At 52.3% G+C, this 14,809-nt stretch overlaps 1 protein-coding gene across 1 annotated transcript in view; it reads right to left on the bottom strand.

Annotated features, from left to right (window-relative positions):
- ABCC3 (ATP binding cassette subfamily C member 3) overlaps positions 1-14,809 on the bottom strand; it is a 48,107-nt gene that overhangs the window by 10,144 nt on the left and 23,154 nt on the right. Inside the window, exons 12-27 of the mRNA XM_023732840.1 lie at positions 14,404-14,496; positions 12,717-12,920; positions 12,444-12,590; positions 11,958-12,045; positions 11,475-11,541; positions 11,122-11,248; positions 10,860-11,036; positions 9,003-9,170; positions 8,497-8,683; positions 6,551-6,665; positions 6,192-6,339; positions 5,890-6,097; positions 4,918-5,228; positions 3,455-3,654; positions 3,167-3,293; positions 1,984-2,085 (exon numbers count right to left, since the gene is read on the bottom strand). Coding sequence (XP_023588608.1) covers positions 1,984-2,085; positions 3,167-3,293; positions 3,455-3,654; positions 4,918-5,228; positions 5,890-6,097; positions 6,192-6,339; positions 6,551-6,665; positions 8,497-8,683; positions 9,003-9,170; positions 10,860-11,036; positions 11,122-11,248; positions 11,475-11,541; positions 11,958-12,045; positions 12,444-12,590; positions 12,717-12,920; positions 14,404-14,496 — 2,469 coding nt within the window. The remainder of the gene's footprint in view (positions 1-1,983; positions 2,086-3,166; positions 3,294-3,454; positions 3,655-4,917; positions 5,229-5,889; positions 6,098-6,191; positions 6,340-6,550; positions 6,666-8,496; positions 8,684-9,002; positions 9,171-10,859; positions 11,037-11,121; positions 11,249-11,474; positions 11,542-11,957; positions 12,046-12,443; positions 12,591-12,716; positions 12,921-14,403; positions 14,497-14,809) is intronic.

Below are 14,809 nucleotides of genomic sequence, written 5' to 3' on the forward strand. Positions count from 1 at the left end.
GACAGAAAAGTGTCCCCTAGACTTGGGACCTGGGAAGTCATTGGAAAGCATGTTCAGTGGAGTGCTGGGAACAGATGCGGGAAAGGGAAATGAGGACGTGGAGAGAACGGAACACATGCTGTTCCCTCTGCTGGAATGCCCTTCCCCCAGATATCCACTTGGCTTGTGCCCTCACCTCTGTCAGGATTTGACTCAAATATCATCTCCTCCAGGAAGTCTTCCCTGACCACCCTGTATAGAGCAGCAGGATCAAGCACTTCTCATCCCTGACTATCATCATCTCCTTATGTAATAGAGAAGTGTTTATTTGTTGATTGTGTGTCTCCCCCTACTAGAGTATGAGGCTCATGGGGAAATGAGGATGTAGATTCTTCATATCTAGCATTCCAATTTTTAAGCAAGCTTTATGATGAAGGAGAGCAGAGGATGGGGCAGTAGCTGGAGTGGAACGTAGGGGAAAGGGAGGATTTGTTTAGTTTGTCTAGAATGAGGGCTATGATAGCATATGTTTGCTGGTGGATGGGAATCACCCAACAGAGGAGGCAAGGCTCATGATACAGGAGATCAAGGGCATAACTGAGGAAGTCAAGTCCTTAAGTGGCCATGAGAAGAAGCAGAGGGCCTGGATTTTGAAACAAGGAGGAACATTTCCTGTTAAAACAGGGAGATGCAGGCAGGCTTGAAGGTCTGGAGGCAGAAAGGTTACAAGAATTCACATCTTAAGACTTATTTTCTCATTAAGCAGCAAGCAAGGTCCACAGCTGAACACAAGGGAGAAGGAGATGTGAGGGTTTGAGGAGAGAGAATGTTTGGAACAGCTCTCTCTGAAAGTGGAACGCATGCTTATTGAGAAGGCCAAGTGGGAATGCCCAGCGGTGATGTACGGTTATAATATTTGAAGTAAAATCAGTGATTTTCTCCAGCAATGCTTCAGCTGCTCAGTGCAAGCATGAAGCGGGTAGACAGATGGACTCACCTGGGATGGGGTTTTGTAGGTGAACACAACTGGGAGAGAGAAGGGCAAGTGAGTTGAGAGCATTTGTGTTGATGGAACTTAGAATCTAGGCTAGACAGGAGGGAGGTGAAGCCAGGAGGGCCTGCCGGACAGAGACAAAGGCGGTGTCCCAGGACTGGGGCTCTCCATGAGGACAAAGTACTGTTTAACAGTGTTTGACCTGGGACACGTGGGCTGGGAGGGATGGGAAAAGGTGGTCAAAAAGTGGGTCCTCTGACGTTGAGATCTCAGAGATGGTGCAGCTTCTGGCATGAAGAGGTCTAGGGTGCGGCTATGGGAGGGTTGGGTGCAGAAAGGTAGAGGACAACTCCCTTTTTCCTGACAAAGGCCATGCTTTCCCACCTCTGCTCCTTCAACCAGTCTCATCTCTTTGGTTGGAATGCTCACCTTCCCACTGCCTCACCCCTCCCCACCCCAATATCTTTCTTCCCCCTCCTTTAAAAAAAAAATTTATTGTGTTTTAGGTGAAAGTTTACAAGCAAATTAGTTTCTCATTAAACAATTAATATACAAATTGTTTTGTGACATTGGCTGCCAATCCCATGATGTGTCAACACTCTCCCCCAACATCTTACTTAGTCTATCAAAACCCACCTATCCTTCAAGTCTCAGCTGGCCTTCCACCCCAGTTGAATGATCCCCCCTTATCTGCCCTCTTTGGGTGCACCAACCCTGAGCTCTTGCCATCCACTGCAGAGCCATCAGTATGTCTTACCTCTCCCACTGTATCAGAATCTGCTTGAGGGCAGACTCTGTCTTGCTCAGCTCTGAACCCTTTACAGCTCTGAGCATAGAGCTGGACCTCTGGTTGATGTTCAATAAGCTTTGAGTAGATGGATGGACAAATGAATGAATAAATGAATGAAGAGCTAACTGAATAGCTGGCCTTGGGGTGTAAGAATGGCGGGCCACCAAGTCCCCTTCTCCAGGTATTCCTGATTCATCCCTGGGCTCATCCTGGTACCTACCTCAGTCTCTGTCTTGCTGTACTCTTTGACTCTCTCCACAGCCACAATATTAGACTCCGTGTCTGACATCATTCGTACCATCCAGTTCAGAGCAAATGTCACCTGGTCAAAGGAACTGGGTCATATGGAAGGAGAGTCCCTTCCCCGCCACAAGGTTTTGGGAAGAGCTCAGACCCCTTTGTTCATGCTCTTATCCCATCTATGATCCAGGGGGGCCTGGATGAGCTCACAGATATGCCACCTCGTGCTCTAACACAACTATGCACCAGGTAGTGATGACCCAGACTTAACCAAGGACCACCTAGCCCAGTGTTTCTCAATCTTTAATATGCATAGGACTTCCCTGGGAATCTTGTTAAAATCCAGCTTGTGATTCAGTAGGTAGGGTGAGACCTGAGATTCTGCATTTCTAACAAGTTCCCAGTTGATGGTGATGGTGACACAGCTGGTCCATGGACCACACTTTAAATATCAAGGAGTCTTGATAGAAATACAGAATCCCAAGCCCCACTCCAGGCCTACTGAATCAGAATCTGAATATTACTAAGATCCCTGGGTGATTCATATAAACATTAAGTTAGAGAATACTGGTCTGTCTGGATTGGACTGCTCTTTATTTACTAAACCACTCAAGACTCCAGCCACCTGAGACACTGAAAATGTGATCTGCTTTGCAAAAATTTCATTTGCAGGACTTCATTCTTTAACAACCTAAACTGGTAGCCGCATATAATCTGCCTGACCTCCCGCACAGACCTGTGTCCCCAGGTCACCTTCTCTGAACTTTCTCTGCATGTATGTGAACACGAGAGGTATTTCAGCCCTATACTCCCCTCTTCCAGGACCTCGGCTGGGTGACCTTCTATACCTTGCCCATAGCCAGGTCACGTTCTGTTTGCTCTTTGAGGCCAAGTTCAAGACAATTTCTCCAACACCCCAAGCAGAGAAACTCCTCTAGGTTCTCACAGCATTTTGTTCCTCCCTCCACAAAGTCCTACATATCCTGCACTGTGATCCCTGCTGGTGTCAGTGTCTCCCCACACTCAACTGTGAGCTCCTTGGGAGCAGAACCTGGGGCTGGTCCCCACAATAGGCAGAGAGAGGCACTCAGGAAATGCTTGTGAAGCCTGTGTGGACTCTGCCCCAGTGGTCGTCCTGCCGTGGGGCCCAGGCCCCTCCGTACCTGCAGGGCATAGGACACAGAAAGGCCCACCAGCCCGGGACTCAGGCTGCTTCTCCCAGTTACGGCGAACAATGCAGCGAAGAGCACAACACAGGTCCCCACGAAGTCCACTCGGATTCCCAGCCACCTGTGGGAGACCAGACAAGAAGGACATGGGGCAGGCGCAGGAAGGAGGCAGTGCTCTGTTCAGGGGGAAGGAGGGATAGGACCCAGAACACCAGGGTCCCCACAGCAAAGACCCTGGTGGGAGCTGTTGGCGGAGCCGGGGTGGGGGAGGAGGCTTCTGACCGGTTGGAGATGATGTACGCATAGCAGCCCCTCTGGTTGATGTCCACCTTAGTATCATTGTTAGCCACAAAGTCCTGGCTGCGGCCATAGGCCCGGATGACGCTGGCACCAGTCACCGTCTCCGAAAACTGGGAGTAAATGGGTGAGCGAGTGACCGATTCCAGCCGCTTCAGTTGTCTCGAGGTGGCCACATAGAAGCGCTGACAGGCATGGGAGAAAGAGCTTGAGGTCAGGGCCATCGAACTCCCGATCCAGTCCTGCACATCCTTTGAACTCACCCATTTCCCCCGAGCCTCCTCCCAGCCAGCCCCACTCCCCCACCCCAAGATCTTGCTACCTCCCCCTGTTCTCAAGGACCTATGAATCAGGGTCCTAATTTGGCTCCATGAACTCATTCTGCCCTTTCCCTCTGTTCAGCTCTGCTCATTCTTCCAGGCTACTTTTTCCATGAAGTCTTTCTGATTCCCTGGTCAGAATGATCCCCTCACCCTCCGTGGGACAGAGGGTGACCTTGCTTGACCTCCTCAGTCAGTGAATATACCTACCTCCACTTAGGGGCCCTAGTAATGTGCTCACAGTTGAAGTTTTTGCAAAATTTGCAAAAATAAGATAATTTCATATTCTTTTCCTTAAAGAGCCCCTCCCTAGCATTGTTTAAACTTCGGCCCCATAAAAACATTGTTCTGCCTCCAATTTCTGTCTTCTACTCTGCAGGCCCCTGCATCGCCTGATTAACTGCAGGACAGGTGCTCAGCGACTGTGAATGCCTTTTGCAGTTAGTTGTTGCTGAGTTAGCAACCCATATGTTAAAGACATACACGTGTCTATAAACACATACACATATACGTGTAGATATGTATAAAAAGTCATTGTCCCCGACTGTTAACAATGTTTTATTTAAAAATAGTCAACAGGAAGAAGTTCCAGGGCCAGTCACAGATGATACAATTTATATGACTATTTCCTTTTATCCTTGCAACAACCCTATGAGGTAGATTCTATGAATATCACTATTTTACAGGTGAGGAAAACGAGTTTCAAAGAGGTGAACTTAACTAACTACTGCCCCTGGCCTAAAGGTCATTGGTGCGAACCCACCAGCCTCCGCTGGAGAAGGATGTGGCAGTCTGATTCCGTACAGATTTCAGCCTAGGAAATTCTATGGGGCAGTTCCACTCTGTCCTATAGGGTCGCTACTAGTCGGAATCACTCGAAGGCAGTGGGTTTGGCCGCTTTTGCCCCTAATAAAATCCCGCTGCGAAGGTTGGGACTAAACCGCCCCACACTTCATCTCCTCTCACCGGCCCAAAAGACCGCCGCTCCCACCAACAACACCGCCCCAGAAGCCCACCCTCCCTCGGCCCACGCCCTCCAGGGCCACGCCCACCAGAGAGCCACGCCCCCAGAAGCCCACTCTCTCTGGCCACGCCCTCCCTCGGGCAACACCAGCTTGCGAGCCACACCTGCACCGAGATGTAGAGAGCAGCCAGAGGCAAGATGACCACGGCAAAGATCGGAGTGCTGGTCACGATGACCACAAGGGTGGAGACAGAGTTGAAGAAGGCACCAAGCAGCCTTTGGATGGTGGGGGCCAGGACCTCATCGATGACGAAGATGTCCTTGGAGAAGCGGTTGAGGATACGGCCCGAGGGTGTCGTGTCGAAGAAGGACTGTGGCGAGCGCATCTTGTTGTGCAGCAACGCCGCGTGCAACGATTTAGCCGCCTGGACACCGCCCATTGCCATCATGAAGGCCGACAGCATCACGAGGAGCGCTGGTGGGGGAGGCAGAAGGTGGGCTCGCTTACCTGGGCTAGGGGGGCGGGGATGGAGGGGCAGGTTCGGAGGCAGGGGGAAGGCTAGGCTGAGCTAGGGAGGCATTGGGGCAGGGCCATGGCTGTGATGGTGGAGGGAGGCTCAGAGGCAGGGGCATGATTCCAAGGACCCCGAAGCCCAGAGGTGAGGTAAGGACTGATGGAGTCTCTTCTGGCACGCCCCCCCACCCCCAGGCCAGTGCTTCCAACCCTCATTTCTATCCCAGATACACTGAAATCAGAACTACAGTTTAACGAGATCCTCAGCTGATTCTTATGTATAACAAATTTTGAGAACCACTGTTTTATTAGTGGAGCTCCGGTGGCCCAGTGGTTAAACGTTCGGCTGCTAACCAAAAGGTCAGCAGTTTGAATCCACCACCCACTCCTTGGAAACCTTATGGGGTAGTTCTACCCTGTCCTATAGGGTCGCTATGACTTGGAATCGACTCCATGACAATGGGTTTGGGTTTGTTTGTTTTTTTCTCTACTAGTATTTCTCAGAATTGGTCCCTAACCAGCAGCATTAGCATCACCTGAGAACGTGTTAGAAATGCAAATTCTCGTCAAGCATTAGAACCAGAACAAACTGAGTTGGTTCAAAGCCCTGCCCCAGGCTCACCTTGCAGCATTCCCAAGCCAGCATAGACTCCCAGCCTCCTGGAGGTGTTGTTCTGGCGGCTGTCCACCTCGGCCTCGTTGGTCCAGGCACTGAGCCACATGTTAGCCCCGATGGAGAATGCACTTTGACCCATGTTCAGAAGACAAATGAACAGCACGGTCCAGAGCCCCACAGCCTTGATGTAATCCCAGAACACGCTCATCTTCACCTGAAGCCAGTGGGTGGGAGTAGAGGACTGCCATCAGCCCCAGGATTCCTGGGGTGCGTCCACCCTCTCCAGCCCTCCTCACCATCCCACTCACAACGCCCATCTCTGCCTTCTCCTCCTGGACCAGTGTCCCTTTCGCCTTCTTCTCTGTCGCCTGCACCACCTTCTCTGCTGAGCCCAGGCGTCTCCGGGACACATACCGCTCCGGGCTCTCCCCTTCTGAGGACATGGAGCTCAGCTGTCTGTGGAGGTAGCCAGTCAGGCCCGGAGGAGAGGCCTCCGACATACCCACAGCACAGAGTCCCAGGAGGAGGCTTCAGGCTGCAGCCAGAGGCCCAGGGTGTGAGTGTCAGGGAGAATGCTCACCTGCACCTCACCTGGATGGACCTGGGGAGCCTTGATGCAGCCTCCTGAGTGGGGTGGGGGGGAGCCTGGGAGCTATCAGGGGCTCACCTCATAAACTGCTTCTGGACCTCATACATGATGGGCTCATTATCTGTCAGGTCAGTGTGGCTGCTGAGTGTGTCTTCGATCAGCAGCACCTCTTCATCCTCTGCATTCTCCAAGACTTCAGAGGGGTGGGAGGAAGGAGACAGGTTGGCTAGCTCACCCTGTAAGCCCTTGGAATCCCCCATCCCCACTCCAATGAAGGGGCCTGAATGGACAAGCCTGAGAGAAGGTGAGAGGATTGAAAGGGCAGCAAGGAAGATAGGTTAGACAACAAGAAAAACTTCTCATCAGGGACAATGGAGAAAGGAACTCAAATGTAAGGGCTGGGAGCTTGGGTCTGGAGTCAAACTGGCCACGCTTAAATCTCACTTCCTTGCTGCCTGACCTTAGGCATGTTGCTTAGCATTTCCGAGCAGGAGTTTCCTCAGATATAAGATGGGGACAATAATCAACCTCATAGGGTCACGGTGAGGATTAAAGGAAACAATGTGTGCGGAGTGCTTAGCACTGGGTACATGGTGGCTGTTGTCAGGTGCTGTCAAGTTGGTTCAACTCATAGCAGCCTTATGTACAACAGAACGAAACACTGCCTCGTCCTGCGCCATTCTCATGATCATTGCTATGTTTGAGCTCATTTTTGCAATCATTGTGTCAATCCATCTCATCGGGGTCTCCCTCTTTTTTTGCCGACCCTCTACTTTACCAAGCATGATGTCTTTCTCCAACGATTGGTCCTCCTGATGACATGTCCAAAGTAAGTGAGACGAAGTCTCACCATCCTTGCTTCTAAGGAGCATTCTGGACGTACTACTACGTATACCAAAAAAACCAAACCCATTGCCGTCAAGTCGATTCCAACTCAGCAACCCTACAGGACAGAGTAGAACTGCCCCATAGGGTTTCCAAGGCTGTGATCTTTACAGAGGCAGACTGTCACATCTTTCTCCTGTGGAATGGCTGGTGGGTTCAAACCACTGACCTTCTGGTTAGCAGCTGAGTGCTTAACCACTGTACAACCAGGGCTCCCTACTACATATACCAAAAAAACCAAAAACCAAACCCATTGCCATCAAGTCGATTCTGACTCATAGTGACCCTATAGGACAGGGTAGAACTGCCCCATAGGGTTTCCAAGGAGCTGCTGGTGTATAATAAGAATATAATAAGAATTGCCCACCATTTGGTTAGCAGCCTGAGTTCTTAACCACTGCACCACCAGGGCTTCCTACTACATATAGCACTTAGTAATTGCTTTGTTAAGGAGCTCTAGTAGCTCAATGGTTAAGCACTTGACTGCTAACTGAAAAACTGGTAGTTTAAACCCACCCAGCGGCTCTGCAGGAGAAAGACCTATGGGGCAGTTCTACTTTGTCACATGGGGTCACTATGAGTCAAAAATTGACTCCACACACACAAGAACAACAACAAATGCTTTGTTAGCCGTATATATGGCTGTAGGAGAGAAGACCCAGGGAAGGGTTCGTGAGCTAGCCCAGAGTTTGGGGTTGGGGAGCTGAGGAAGCCCTGTGAGCCCAGAAACTTCGATATGTTCCCGAGGGCAGGGACTTCTTTATGCTTGTTCACGGCTATGTCTCTGTGCCAGAGCAGAACCTGGAACACAGTAATTGCTCAGTCAATATTTGTTGACAAATCACTTTACCAAGAACTTGAACAATTCATCTGTGAAACAACTCTGCTGTATAAGCTGGGCCTGGGCCCTTAGGCCCCTTTGCCTTATGGGAAAACTGAGGCTCCAAGGCCTGCGCTGTTGATCCAAGGTCCCCCAGTTAGGGAAGAGGAGGAGGCGGGACTCGACCTCTTGTGGTGTCTCACTGTCACACAGGCGGTCCCTGAGCCTCCCTGTTAACAGTGGGACAGTCCAGAGACACTCAGAGACAGGGGAGATGCTGGGAGGGCACAGGAATATGCGGGCCAAGGATGGCAGATACCGATCTTGCTGTCCGGGTGCCTCTCGTCCTTGTCGGGTGCATAGTTGTGGATGAACTCAGCAAAGGAGCCATTGCGTTGCAGCAGGGCCGGGTAGGAACCGGCCTCAGACACCTGCCCATCAGCTAGTACTATGACAAAGTCCATCTGGGGCAGGAAGCTGATTCCATGTGTCACCAGCACCCGCGTCTGAGGAGAAGGCAATAGTCTTCCCTTCTGCCCTCAGCATGCCCCCCCACCCCCCAGCACAGGCACGAGGCCATGGAGCGAGTGTGAGGTAACTGTGTGTCGGGGAGCATGGGCAGGCACACCAGGGCCTCACCCCGCACTCGCTGCAGCCTGCTCAGTGCCTCTGGGGCAGGCTTCCAGGTGTCCCTGCCAAGGGTGTCCCCTGCTGCCCTCCCCTACTACTGTTTCTCAGGCATCCCACACTTCCAGAGCTCCCCACCAGTTCTCTCCTAGGGCCCTCAATCTCAGCTTAGCCCCCTTAGCCTCCCACAGGCCTCACCTTGTGGGCCAGCACACCCTCTGGCCCGATGACTTGGTCAAAGATATGCCTGGCCACGTGGGAGTCCACAGCTGACAAGGGGTCATCCAGCAAAAAAATGTCAGCATCACTGTAAACAGCTCGGGCCAGACTGACCCGCTGCCGCTGGCCCCCGGACAGGTTAATGCCCTGGAGGGAGGAAGGGAGTGGGTACTGGGTGGGAGGGGGCCCAGACAGGCACAGGGCGGTCGAGGGCCCTGTCCACTGACATCAAGCAAGGCAGACTTCTGAATCACATTTCATATGCCCGATCCTGTCCCCTTGAAGCACACTTGGAGGGAGGGGTAGCGGCTGTCAGAGTGCTCCCAGGCAGGTGAGGGCAGCCTCCCTGCTCTGCTCCCCAACCCTGCCTGGCTGGTTTCCCTGTCTGCCACATTCATACTCTGGGAGGCTGGAAAGCCCCAGGAGTCTCTCAATAGGTCTGTTAATCTCCCATTGCCCATACAGTTTGCAAACGGCTTTCATAACAGTGTTCCCATTTGGTGCTCACATCAGTCCTTCCAGGGAGGTATCACTAGCCTCACTTTCTAGATGAAGAAATTAGAGCCCAAGATGTTAATAGCTTTGTCCGAGGTGCTGGGCCATTAAGGGAAGAAGCGAGAGGATGAGGACAGGAACTCAGGTCTGATGGCTCTGGTGTCAGCCCTAGAAATCATCCACCCTCAGCTTGTTCAGCCGCCAAAGGCGAGGTAAGCTCCCACCTTAAACTCATGTTGGAAAAACTGAGGCATGTAGAGGCAGGTCTGGGCCCAGAGGACAGACTCCAGAGGTAAAGCCTACTCCCTGCCACCAGCTTCCCTCATTCCCTCTGGAACCGGTCCCAGCTCTGTAGGGTCCCTGAGAAACTGAGCCCTGGGGAAAGCAGGTGGGGGGTGCGGGCTAGAGCTACTGGGGAGAAGCGGAGGGGCCCACCTGCAGCTGTGGTGGCTGAGGTATGTGAGCGTCCCTGAATTCGTACATTCAACCAGCAGTCGTTCTGGAGTGCCTTCTATGTTGTTATTGTGTGCTGTTGATTCCAGCTCATAGTGACCCCATAGGACAGAGTAGAACTGCCCCATAGAGTTTGATTGGTTCTAATCTTTATGGAAGTAAGTTGCCAGGTCTTTCTCCTGTGGAACTGCTGGTGGGTTTGAACCGCCAGCCTTTCAGTTAGCAGCCGAGTGCTTAACGATTGCGCCACGAGAGCTTTTTGCCTATTATGTGCTGGGCACTAAACTAGGCGTGTGTTTGTGAGCTACACAAGAACAGGATTTTAATCTGGTGTGTTCGCTGCTGTAGAATATTGCCTAGCACATTAAAAAAAAAAAAAAACAGTTGCTGTCGAGTCGATTCCAACTCATCGCGACCCCACGTGTTACAGAGTAGAACTGCTTCATAGGGTTTCTTGGAAGCAGATCACCAGGCCTTTCTTCCATGGAGCCACTGGGTGGGTTTGAACCTTTTGTGCCACCCAGGTACCTTATGCCTGGCGTACAGTAGGTACTTAATAAAAATCTGATGAATGAATGAACAGATGAACAACAAGCTCCTCTTCCTCAGCTGTTAAGATTTAGCTAAAAAGTGATGCTTTTCCTTAAGCAGGCTCCCCTGTCAGCATCCTCCCTGCACCCTGCCCAGAGTACTCTACAACCCCTGCTTATTCACAAGCCAGCATCCCCAGTAATAGATCTATTTCCCCAGTGCCAGGCATGATGTTCATGAATGCATATATACATGAATGAATGAATGGATGGATGAATAAATGCATATACAGATTGGGCTGTGTTGAGGAGGGCAGCTGTATGCACGACTTCCCAGGGATGGGAGGGGACCTTATACCTTCTCTCCAATCTCTGTCTGGTCCCCGCTGGGCAGCATCTCCAGGTCGGCCAGCAGGGCACAGGCCTCTAGAGTCCGTTGGTAATGCTTGGGGTCCAGGGCTCGGCCAAACAGCACATTTTCTTGAAGAGTGGCATTCTGGATCCATGCCTGCTGGGGCACGTAGGCCACGGAACCCTGGCCACGGAAGAAGGTTACCTCTGGTTTCACCCAAGGCCTGACCAAGCCCCATGCCCTTCCCTGGAGCCCCTGCCCTTCTCACCTTCACATACACCTTGCCTTCCAGCTTCTCCATTTCCCCCAGCAGGGCAGACACCAGGGAGGACTTCCCACAGCCCACAGGCCCCACCACGGCCACCAGTGCCCCTTTTGGCACCTGGATGTCCAGGCTGGGGGCAAGGAGACCAGGAACCCAGTCAGAGGCAGGATCTGAAGGGCAGGTTTTTGGTCCCCAGCCCTCTACCTGGAGACCCAAGCCTCCTGGCAGCCAGTCACCACCCTGGCAAGCCAAGGCTCTTCCTGCAAACCAGGAAAAAGACTTGGGGTGGGTGCTTCTGTTGATCTGACCTTGGGCCCACTTAAGGCAGCTAAGAAGGGATTGGGAGAAGCTGGTACCTGTGCAGGGTGGGGGGCAGGTCCTGGGCCCAGGTGAAGGTACCATTGTCTATGGTGATGGCATAGCCTGGGAGGACCAAGGTGTACAGGGTCAGGGAGCCTCAGGGATGGGGAAGCAGGGCAGGGAGGCTTGGAGGAGGGGGGGGGCAGGAAGCCTGGGCAATGGGGAGGGGACCCCTGGAGGGAGGAAAGGAGGGAGCGGTGTGGGAAGCCCTGGGGAAAGGGCAAGGGGGAGAGGGCAGGGAAGCTTGGGGACAGGGGTGGAGGAGCAGGAAGCCCTGGGAGCAGGGGAGGGGAGCCCTGGGATAGCAGAAGAGAAAAGAGCAGAGAGTCTGGGAGAGGGGAAGGGGGCATAGAGTTAAAGCACAAGTGAAAAGAGAAGAAAAGGAGTCCCAAGAGAAAAATTAGGCAGCCTGGAACTGAAGATTTTCTGGAGCAAGGGCTGGGGCCTTTAAGGGCAGCCCAGGTGGAGGCTCTCTGCACCTGGAGGGATGGTCTTTCTTTCCACACACTTGGTGTCAAGTTCATCTTGGATCAGGAAATGCTGGATCCGTTTCAGAGACACGCTGGTCTGAAGGAGGGTGTGAGTCAGCCCTGGAGGGAGCCCTTTTCCTGCCCTCTCCACCTCCTTACTCCTGCCTGGTCCCCAACTTCCTGAGCTAGGGAAGGGCCACTTGGGGTCCCTCCACAGTAGGATCTTCTGTGGCACTCACTGCCTAAAGATGAGGGCAGATTGGTAAGAGGAGGCTGTTTCCAGAATTCAGGTTTCCAGAGACCCTACCTGACCTCCTCTGACCCCAAATGACCCCTGGCCCTAATGACCTCATTCAACCTTGAACAGTTCTCCATAATCCCAATGGGCCTCCCCTGATTTTAAAAACTCTCCTTGATCCTGACCCTAAGTGACCCCTCCCTGACCCCAACAACCTGCCCTAAGTCCATCAGATCCCCAGCCCCACCCAATGTCACCTGGGTCATGCCACTGATGAGCTGGGGCAGAAGGTTGAGGGGCAACTTTAAGATATTGAACAGGGTCAAGGAAACAAAGGCTTTCTCGGCATCCAGCACGTTTTTCTGGTCCACAGAGACGTATACCCCAATGGTGACCATGGTTACCTGGGCAGCGGTGGGGGGTGGGGTGTCAGAGCGGCATCCCCTGGGTTCCAGCCATACTGAGGGGCCCAGAGGTCTGGGCTGGCCAAGCAGGAGGCAGGAGCCCAGCCCTGGGGGGGAGAGCCTCACCAGGAAGGGGGTGCAGATCCAGATGAAGGTAGATATGGCATGCAGGTAGGTAGACTTGCACAGCAACCGGAGCTCACCCTGTCGGATGCCCTCCACCCGCTCAGAGAAGCTGGGCTCCCAGGCATACAGCTTCAGCACCTTGATGCCAGCCAGGATCTCACTCATCAGCTTGATGCGTGAGTCCTTGAGCTTCATTTGCTCCACCTGTGTGGTGGAAAGAGTGGCAGTAGCATGCCCTGCTCCCCTCCCCACACCTCCTACCCGTGGGGCTCAGACATTCTGACCATTCCTGCTCACCGTCCTTCTCCTCCCTGCTGGTGCCTGTGCTGTGACTTCCGCCTGGGATGCCCCCACCTCTCCTCTGCCTGACAAAACCCAGCTCCAACCTCAATGCTACCATCGCTGACCCTCCCAGGCAGTGTCCTTGGCCCCCCTCCCTGGGTTTCTAGAGCATGTTGTACTTTCCTTTTGTTCTGATAATGGTTACTTTGCACACATGTTTCCTCCTTAGGCTGTGAACTTCTTGAAGATAGGGATCAGTTCTAATTTATCTTTGTTCCCCAGACCCTCACCCATGACCTGGTACCAGTTGCCATTGAGGCACCTCCAACTCATGGTGACCCTATTGTGTCAGAGTAGAACTACACTCCATAAGGTTTTCAATGGATGATTTTTCAGAAGTAGATCACCAGGCCTTTCTTCCAAGACACCTCTGGGTAGATTTAAGCCTCCAACCTTTCAGTTAGCAGCTGAGCATGTTAACCATTTGCACCACCCAGGGACTTGCAGGGCCTGGTGCATCAAGTTAATTTATTCATTCAACCCCTATTTATTGAGTGCTTGCTATGTCCCAGGCCCTGTGCTAGACATGAGGAATATAATGATAAACAATTCAGATAAGGTCTCAGCCATTATGAAGCTGGCAGTCTGATGGGGGAGGCAGACATTAAGCAAATTACCCGAATACATGCTTAATTATAAATTATGTGTGCTCTGTAGGGAAATAACAGAGTATTATGAGAGAATAATGGAGTGGGGGCAGGGAAATGAACTTAGACTGGCTAGTCAGGGTGGGCCTCTTGCCAAAGTGACATTTATGCTGAGAGGTGAGGGAAGGGAAGGGATGAGGCAGGCAAGGCGGGGGGAGGTGAAGAGCATTCTTGGCAGAGGGAACAGTAGGTGGGGTGGCCCAGAGGCACGAAGATCTTGGTGCTTTGGAGAAAAGAATGGCCGGAATGGCTGAAACTTGGCCATACCTCATGGGTTGAGGGCTTCAAATCAAGTAGAGGCATGGTGAGCGGTCTTAGAGAACTCGTCATTTATTCCATGTGCAATGGGGAGCTATTGAAGACTTCAATAAATGTTTGCAAATAAAGGACTGAATGACTGACTATTTACACTCAGCATAGCATGGTGGGAAAAGCTCTCATTAGACCAGAGGACACAGGCCCGAGTCCCAGTTCTGCCTGATTCTGGCTGCCATACTCTCTCTGGGCCTTGGTTCCTCAGCTGCAAAGAAGAATGTTGCTAGGACCCTGTCAGGGTTTTTGCGAGAGTAGAGTGAGCTAAGACTGTGGAAGTGGCTGATAGCCATCCATACTCAGTAAGCAATGTAATTGAGAGGACCCCAGGTAAATGAATGCCCTCTCCCAGGCACCTGGCCAGCTGCGCCTCTGATGGCACCCACCTGGTAGGCCCGGATTTTCATGGCCACAGCTCCATTGAGTGGAATCAGCAAGACCAACAGAACGACTCCAGCCAGGGCGGAAGGACCCAGGTTCTGAGGAGGCACAGGTTGATAGATAAGACAGGCAGACAACCAAAGATGGTAGACAGAACCCACCAGACAGATAGGCCTATTGACCGGAAATGTGGAGATGGGCAGGAAGCAAAAGACAATGGTCAGTCAAACAAATAGAGAAAAGCAGACATTTGCAGAAGCAGCTGATCCATCAGATGCTGACAACAGACAGTGGCAGCAGATAAGGACACACAAGCAGAACAATGTTCAGACACACAGGAAGGCAAACACAGACAATGACAGCCAGAGTCACATCCACCCTGCCTCCAAGTCCCCCTCTCCTTCCCTGGGC

This window comes from Trichechus manatus, unplaced genomic scaffold (genome assembly GCF_000243295.1).
Source record: "Trichechus manatus latirostris isolate Lorelei unplaced genomic scaffold, TriManLat1.0 scaffold00054, whole genome shotgun sequence".
NCBI lineage: Eukaryota > Metazoa > Chordata > Mammalia > Sirenia > Trichechidae > Trichechus > Trichechus manatus.